The sequence below is a fragment of the Oryctolagus cuniculus genome, chromosome 17 (assembly GCF_051225735.1).
Source record: "Oryctolagus cuniculus isolate XC-2025 breed Fujian yellow rabbit chromosome 17, ASM5122573v1, whole genome shotgun sequence".
Taxonomy (NCBI): domain Eukaryota; kingdom Metazoa; phylum Chordata; class Mammalia; order Lagomorpha; family Leporidae; genus Oryctolagus; species Oryctolagus cuniculus.
Window position 1 is genome coordinate 39843281 of NC_142883.1, and position 8197 is coordinate 39851477.

Below are 8197 nucleotides of genomic sequence, written 5' to 3' on the forward strand. Positions count from 1 at the left end.
TGTGAAAATCTGGACCCCCATCTCCACGTCCCATTGGTCCTGGAAGCTGCGGAAGAGACAGGTTAAGATTGGAAAGGGCCCTCCTCTGCCTACTGCTCTTGGGGCTTCAGGAGCTCCCTGGAGTGACCTCTGAAAGCTTATCTGCAGGTCTGTCTGCTATGTGAGCTGTTTTTGTTTTTGTTTTTGTTTTCAATAATCTAGGTCCTGGCTGGCTCCAGGGTTTTAATTGCAGACATTTTAACTTCCCACTCTGCCCAGCCAACAGCTCAGGCCGTGTTTCCAAGAGAAGAGACATGGGTGTGAAATCAGAGAGACTTGTCAGAGACCGCCCATTCCGCGGCTCCGGCCTGTGGCCAGGGGTCACCCTCACTGCGGGAGGGGCCATCCTAAGGTCAGGCGGGGATGTCCACTTAGCCTGAGTGACTCAGAGTTGGGTCAGCTTGGAGATGAGGATCCAGGTCTCCCGCCGCCTCTGCTTCCCAGCGTGCTGAATTCCAAGCCTGCTGAGCCTCTGCACATCCGTCTTGGACAGCAGGCCCTGAGGAGCCGGCTCACGAGATAGGAAGCTCCCTTCTCTCCGTGGGGAGTCTTGTCCGGGTGCCTCACTATGGTGAGTCACACGTCTGCAGGAGAAGCGGCTGAGCTCAAGAAGTTCAGCGAGACCTTGACCGCAAGAAGCTGCCGGGAAGAGGAGGCGTGTGCCTTTGAATGGATACCGGCAAAAGCTCTCAGGGTCCGGCTGGAGGTGTGGGGATGGAGAGTGTCTCAATCCTTTCTGCAGCTGACACAGGGTCATTTACAGACAACGCAAACATGCTGCTCCCAGTTCTGAGGGCTGGGAGGTCCAAGAGGAAGGCTGCCGCGGACCGGGGGCCAGAGAGGGGCCTGCTCTGCCCAGATGGCGCCTTCCGCGTGTCCTCGCCGGCCCCCCGCAGGCCTTCTTTATAAATGCACTGGCGTCACTTAGGAGGGCAGACCCCTCGGGGCCTCACTGCCCCCTGATGCCTCTGCCAACTGCTGCCAGGGCGGTTGGCACGCGCTGCAAGCTTGCTCTCCAGCGCCGGGGTGTGGTGGTGGCAGAACCTTAAGAGGAGGACTGGAAATGGGGGTGATGCGGCCCCGTGCTCATGAGCGGATTGGTGCTGGGCTTGTGCAGTGGGCTGGGTGTCGCAGTGTGGGGCCCGTCTCCACACAGCTGTAGCCATTTGCTGTCATGGTGTGATGCGGCCTGAGACTCCGGCCACTAGAATCATGAGCCGAATAATCCTCATTTATTTATTTGTTTGTTTCTCTTTTAAAAAAAGATTTATTTATTTATTTGGAAGGCAGAGTTACAGAGAGGCAGAGGCAGAGAGAGAGGGAGGTCTTCCATTGGCTGGTTCACTCCCCAGATGGCCACAGTGGCTGGAGCTGTGCCAATCCAAAGCCAGGAGCCAGGAGCCAGGAGCTTCCTCTGGGTATTCCACACAGGAGCAGGGGCCCCAAGACTTGGGCCATTTTCTACTGCTTTTCCCAGGCCATAGCAGAGAGCTGGGACTAGGCTGGTTCCTATACGCGATGCCGGCACCGCAGGCTGTGGCTTTACCCACTATGCCACAGCTCCCACCCCTCATTTTTTTATGCAGTCCCCAAACTCAGGTATTAGGAATGGCAACCCCAGGTGGACTAGGATGAGGGGGATTAGATTAGGATGAGCTTTGTAGGGGCATAGTCATTCATGCCATAGCAGAGAGAAGCTAATTCTTTTTTAAGAAAAGATTTATTTATCTGAAAGGTAGAGTTACAGAGAGAAAGAAACACACACACAGAGAGACAGAGGCAGAGAGGGAGAGAGAGAGAGAGAGACAGAGAGGTATCTTTCATCTGCTAGTTCACCCCCTAAATGGCCACAACAGCCAGAACTGAGCCAGGCCAAAGCCAGGAGCCAGGAGCCCAGGTCTCTCACATGGGAGCAGGGGCTCAAGCACTTGGGCCATCCTCCACTGCTGTCCCAGGCACATTGGCAGGGAGCTGCATCAGGAGTAGAGCACCTGGGTCTCAAACTGGTGCCTATATGGGATGCCAGTGCTGCAGGCCTGGGTTTTAACTCACTGAACCACAGCATTGGCCCCAAGATAAGCTAATTAGGAGCTGCTTTGTGAGGTTGTAAGGGATGGGCCTATGTCACAGGTCTACTGTTCCCCTCTTGCACAACATCCAACATGTCATCCCTCTGCCTGCTGCATTTTCCTAAGCTTCATCCCCACACAGATCCTCATGGTCTCTTGGGCATCACCCCCATGGCTTTCTCCCAAGCTGTCCCTCCCTCATTCCACCCTGCACTCAGATATCAGGTGTTCTTCCTTATGCATGCCTCAGAGTGTTCTTCTCCTTCTTTGTTATTTTGGATCTTTCGGGAACCCTATTGCTTCCCACTCTGAAATTCAAGACCCCCTACAGTTTATCTCCAACAATTATTTCACACTGGCATCCCATATGGGCACCAATTTGAGACCCAGCTGCTCCACTTCCAATCCAGCTCCCTGCTAATGCTCCTGGGAAAGCAGGGGAGGATGGCCCAAGTGCTTGGGTACCTGCACCCACGTGGGCGACTCAGAAGAAGATCCTGACTCCTGGCTTTGGCCTGGCCCAGCCTTGGTTGAAGAGGCCATTTGAGGAGTGAACCAGTGGATGGAAGACTTCTCTCTCCGTCCTCCTTCTCTCTCTCTCTCTGACTCTGCCTTTCCAATAAAATAAATTAAATCTTTAAAAAATTATTCTCATGTACTTGAAAAGTAGATTGAGAGAGAGAGAGAGAGAGAGCTTTCTATCTGCTGGTTCTCTTCCTCAATGCCTGTAACAACCAGGGCTGGGCCATGCCAAAGCCAGGAGCCAGAAATGCCATCTGGATTTCCCACGTGAGTGGTAGCGGCACAAGCACTTGAGTCATAACCTGATGGCTTCCAGCTGAATTAGAAGTGCAGCAGCTGGGACTCACGCTGGCACTCCTATATGGGATGTAGGCATCGCAGGCAGCTGCCTGGCCCACTGTGCCACATCAGCCCTCCAATCCTTATTTCCACTGCTTCAGAGCCCAGGTGGGTGGGATTCCTCCCTCTCTATGTATCCTCCTCCCTCCTGCACGATCTCTGAGGAGCTCGCTCCACGTGCTCTGTATCAGACACACTACCTTTAAGATCAGGCATTGGGGCTGGCACTATGGCGTAGCAGGTGAAGCCGCCACCTGCAGTGCCTGCATCCCTATATGGGCACCGGTTCAAGTCCCGGCTGCCCCACTTTTGATTCAGCTCTCTGCTATAGCCTGGGAAAGCAGTAGAAGATGGCCCAAATCCTTGGGCCCCTGTACCCATGTGGGAGACGTGGAAGAAGCTCCTGGCTCCTGGCTTCTGATGGGCGTAGCTCCAGCTGTTGCGGCCAATTGGGGAGTGAACCATCAGATGGAAGACCTCTCTCTCTCTCTGCCTCTCCTCTTACTACGTAACTCTGACTTTCAAATAAATAAATAAATCTTCAAAAAAAAAAAAAAAAGACTAGGTGTGTTGGGTACTCATTGTCAATGAAAAGCCCTGTATGGATCTGGGATCCAGATACCAAGTTTCTTCACTGGCCCAGTTGCCCCCTGGGATATTGCTCAGGGTCTGAGAGCTAATTAGATGGAGAAAAACCTGAGAGATGGAGAAAAGTTTAAAGACTGAAGATCAGGAGAGAGTCCTCAGGCAAGTACTGGTGTGGTGAGAGATGACGTGGAAACAGAAACCCTCGTGACTCAGGGTGAGGGGCTCTGGGGACTGGAGGCCAAGGACTAGGGCTGCGTGGGCTGGCCCTGTCCACTCTCCCTGATCTCAACTGAGTCACCCCCAGCCAAAGGCGTTCTTGGAGGGGCCCCAAACTGCCACCCATTGCTGTGTGTTACATGCTACTCCATGAAAAATAAGTCTATGTAGTTTAAAATTATATTTTTCTTTGAAAATTCCATAGTCAGTAATAATAACTTCAACAACAAAAGAAAAGTACACAGCTTCAAGGAGCACCAATTCCTTAAGAATACAGAAGTGTTTCATATACCGCCAGTCCTCATAAGAACCTCACAGCGCCACGGGCAGCCCAGAAAGCAAACACGGGCGTGTCGCCATGTACTTAACTGAGCTCACAGATTAAAAAGTAAAAGCCACACATCTCCAGGGCTTTGTGTCTTGCAATCATAGGAGTTCATGGTGGAAAGAGACAAAAACATCCAGAACTTTAATATAATTAAATATTATCTAAGAAATACTGTGCTTTCAATGATTAAATAGAAGCCTCCTTTCGGTACATTATATAACTAAGTACTGTCCTACAGTACCCAGGAAAGGCTGGGAAATAAATAATGTTGGCCTCAGACTCTGAGTCTCAGTCCAGGTGTGCATGGGGAGGTCAAGGCTTCCGAGTTAGGGACTTTTGGTCCAGGAGCTTCATGGAATCCTGGACCCATTTCTCCCTGGGGTCAGCGCATACCTCCTTGGCCAGCTTAGTCTTGAAGCTGCAAGAGAAAGGGGACAACCAGGTGAGCCTCTTGAGGGGTCCGCCCAGGGGTGTGGCCCAGGGGGCCCTAGACCTAGCCAGCCCTTGTTCCCTGGGTGAGAGGCCTGGTCCAGGAGTGAGGGAGGGGAGGCAGAGGGTGGCTTCCAGAGGAAGGTCTGCTCTTGCTGCCCAGGTGACACCGGCCAGGCTCCTGGCTGAAGCACCTGGAGCCATCTCACCAAGCCCCTAGAAGGGAGCCTGGGGTGACTGTGGACTCCTTTGTGGGGTGAATGTCCCTGTGGATTAGATGGTCTATTTATCTGGCTCATGTGGCTGTGAATCCTGGTCTCTTTCCCTTGCTTCTCAGAGAGAAGTTTGGGAGAGCTGGCCTGGTGCACTCATATCACAGCTGCCCCGGGGACGCTGGGCACTGGTGATTCTCGTGTAGCCCTCCAGCCTCTGGATGGGAATCTTTCTGCTGACCACACCAAAGCAGCAGGTGACTGGGATGGAAACGGAATCTGAAAGAAATTTCACAAGTGAGACAGGATACACAGGAAAAATGCACCCGCAAAGGAGGGAGAAGGTGGGAAGGGGCCAGGGGTCACCCTGCCAAGTCCTGACCCAGAGGTAAAGCCTCGCCCACACAACCCAGCCGTGTTGGTGGATCCCGGGAAACTTGGGTAAGAAGGCTCTTCCCTGTTGGCCCATGCAAAGCTGCACATGCGTTGGTTCTCGGCTAGTCGACCCCGTGGGCTGGTAGCTAACCTGTGTCATGTGCTGAGATTCCTCGGGGGTGCTTATCCTCCTTACACAGCCACCGTGCTGGATGCTACACTAGACCGTAACCCAAAATGTGAGACCACAGGCAGGGACTTCTTCCTCCCCACTGCTGCCTGAAAAGTCTTCCACACCCACGACCAGAAATGGTGCTTCCTTCTGTACCACTTCCCCAAACAAGGCAGTGTTAACATAGTGGCTGCACTCAGCCTGTCTCCCCAAAGCTGGTGTCAAGGATGATCGTAGGGACTGGCCTCAGGACCTCGGAACTAAGTTGTGGCTCTGATGGGAGGTGGCTCTTTTTTGGCTCCTGTCTTGGCCTCTCTCCTTCTTCATAATGAAGAAGATGCAGCCCGTCTGGGATGGCTCCCACTTGGATGGTGGTAGCTGAGGTAGCTCAAGTGCTAAGACTTAGGGAAGGAAGAGCCTCACCTGGCTGGGCGAGCACCTGGGGGCTGAAGACGGCCACCATGAGCTGCAGGCTCAGAAGCATTGCGGAGATCTGTATGCTGGCACTCAAGGAGCCGAGCTTGGAGGGAGAGCTGCAGGTGTCTGGGTTGGTCTCAGCCTCTCTGCTCCTCTGGGGGCCCCGCCTGCCCTTTATAGGGAACTGTGCCTTGACAGGGCAATCAAAGAAGGATGAAGCAAGACCCTGCGTGTGCTTGCTGAGTAGATATCAGCGTGGGGTGATTTCCAGATAAGGAAGCTGCAAAGTTTCCATGTTTTGCTTCGAGTTTGTGGAGCAGAAGTGAAAGGGTGTGTATTGTGCCTGACAAAGCGTAGGAAGTGATCTCATTGGGTTATTAAGGGATCAGATTTCTTTGAAATGGAAAATGATCTGTAGGAAAGGAAGAAGGGAAACCGGGGTCATAATGGAGTGGAGAGGCAGTGACCCGCCCCTCTGTGGGTACCAGAAGGCTCAGATGGGTTCAAAGGCTTTGCATGTGTTCTCCATCACACGTAGCTTGCATGCATCCAACCCAGGAAGGGTCCTTTAGATCCCCAGAGAGTTCCACAGAGCCTTGGCAGAATGATAGATCCCAGGAATCATCAGACCTGCTGCCCTGGAATATTGGTGTTGTGGGCAGGTAGAACATGGTGGTCTCCAAGGTTTTATATAGAAGTTCAAGTCTCTTTCCAAGTGAAATCATATGGAGGTGTGCAATGTGTCCTGCAGATCCAGGTAGAATGCTTCTGTTTGAGAAAGGCCTCCCAACTCCCTGGTTCACACCCAGTGAGGCAGGGGAGGGTAGCAGAAAGAGAAGGAACCAAGTTTGTAAATGCTGATGTCATCCATGCCTCTCCCATGTATCCATCACGTAGAAGTTTCTTTTCCCCAAAATTTCATCCTACCTGTAAATATGGCCTATCTCTCCGTTTATTTAAATATTTAGTGTTTTGTCACAATTTTGTGATTTTCCTCATATATTACACTTGTTTTAATAAATTAACCCGTAAGTGCTTCACTTTTTGGTGCTAACATACATGGTATATGTTATTAATTTCAAGTCTGATTGTTGCTGACATAAAATTATGAAACTTTATGTATTAACTTTATATCCTACAAATTCATTACAATTGCTATTTAGTTACAAGGGTTTTTGTGGTTATTTATTTGTGATTATCCACAAAGACAATCATGTCTTCTACAAAGACTTTCTCTCTCTCTTTCTCCCCTCCCTTCTTTCCTTCCTTCCTTCCTTCCTTCCTTCCTTCCTTCCTTCCTTCCTTCCTTCCTCCCTCCCTCCCTCCCTCTCTCCCTCCCTCCCTCCCTCCCTTCTTCCTTTGTTTCTTTCTCCCTTCCCATCTACGTATCTTTTTATTTTCTTATCTTGTCTTTAGTTAACAAGGATTTCCAGTGTCATGTTGACTGGAAGTGAAGAGAGGGAACATTCGTGCCTTGGATCAAAATACCTCATTTTTCACCATTAACTTTCAGATCTTACATAAATGTTGTTGGTTAAGTTGACCAAGTGTCCCTCTGTTCCTAGTTTACTCAGTTGTTTGTCATGAATGGCTGTGAATTAAAAAAATTTTTTTTTTAATTTTTATTTATTCGAGAGGTAGAGTTATAGATAGTGAGAGGGAGAGACAGAGAGAAAGGTCTTCCATCCGCTGGTTTACTCCCCAGATGGCCACAATGGCCGGAGCTGCGTCAATCCAAAGCCAGGAGCCAGGAGCTTCCTCCAGGTCTCCCACGTGGGTGCAGGGGCCCAAAGGCTCAGGCCATCTTCCACTGCTTTCCTAAGCCATAGCAGAGAGCTGGATGGGAAGAGAAGCAGCTGGGACTAGAACCCATATGGGATGCCAGCGCTGCAGTCAGAGGATTAACCTACTGCGCCACAGAGCCAGCCCCTGGCTGCTGAATTTTGTCATCTACTTTCTCTGCATCTATTAATACCATTGTAAGAGTTTTTTCTTTAGTCTGTCGATGTGATGGGTTGATTATATTAGCTGATTTTTTAAAATGCCAAATCAGCCTTACAATATGGAATGACCTCACTTGGTTGTAGTATATAATTCTTTTAAAAATAATTCTATGCTGCTGGCACTGTGGCTCAACAGGCTAATCCTCTGCCTGTGGCACTGGCACACCGGGTTCTAGTCCCGGTCGGGGCACCGGATTCTGTCCCGGTTGCTCTTCTTCCAGTCCAGCTCTCTGCTGTGGCCCGGGAGGGCAGTGGAGGATGGCCCAAGTGCTTGGGCCCTGCACCTGCATGGGAGACCAGGAGAAGCTCCTGGCTTCGGATCAGCGCAGTGCGCCAGTTGCAGCACGCTGGCCGCAGTGGCCATTGGAGGGTGAACCAACAGTAAAGGAAGACCTTTCTCTCTATCTCTCTCTCTCACTGTCCACTCTGCCTGTCAAAAAAAAAAAATAATTCTATGTTGGGTATTTTTGTAAAGATGTCCATGAGTT

At 50.9% G+C, this 8197-nt stretch overlaps 1 protein-coding gene across 1 annotated transcript; it reads right to left on the reverse strand.

Moving 5' to 3' along the window:
* Positions 1 to 3993: 3993 nt before the first annotated feature.
* On the reverse strand, positions 3994 to 5829 carry LOC138845928 (C-C motif chemokine 8-like). Its single transcript, XM_089317000.1, has 3 exons — positions 5713 to 5829; positions 4897 to 5021; positions 3994 to 4512 (listed from the first exon to the last, which is right to left on the reverse strand). Exons 1-3 carry the CDS (start codon positions 5771 to 5773, stop codon positions 4414 to 4416), a joined length of 285 nt encoding a protein of 94 aa, XP_089173126.1. The 5' UTR covers positions 5774 to 5829; the 3' UTR covers positions 3994 to 4413.
* Positions 5830 to 8197: the final 2368 nt, after the last annotated feature.

Coding starts and splice junctions, on each gene's coding strand:
- LOC138845928 (XM_089317000.1), bottom strand. CDS start 5,773: ATGCTTCTGAGCCTGCAGCTCATGGTGGCCGTCTTCAGCCCCCAGGTG. Junction 5,022..5,712: donor CCAGGTGCTCGCCCAGCCAG/GTGAGGCTCTTC, acceptor AATTTCTTTCAG/ATTCCGTTTCCATCCCAGTC. Junction 4,513..4,896: donor GGGGCAGCTGTGATATGAGT/GCACCAGGCCAG, acceptor TGCAGCTTCAAG/ACTAAGCTGGCCAAGGAGGT.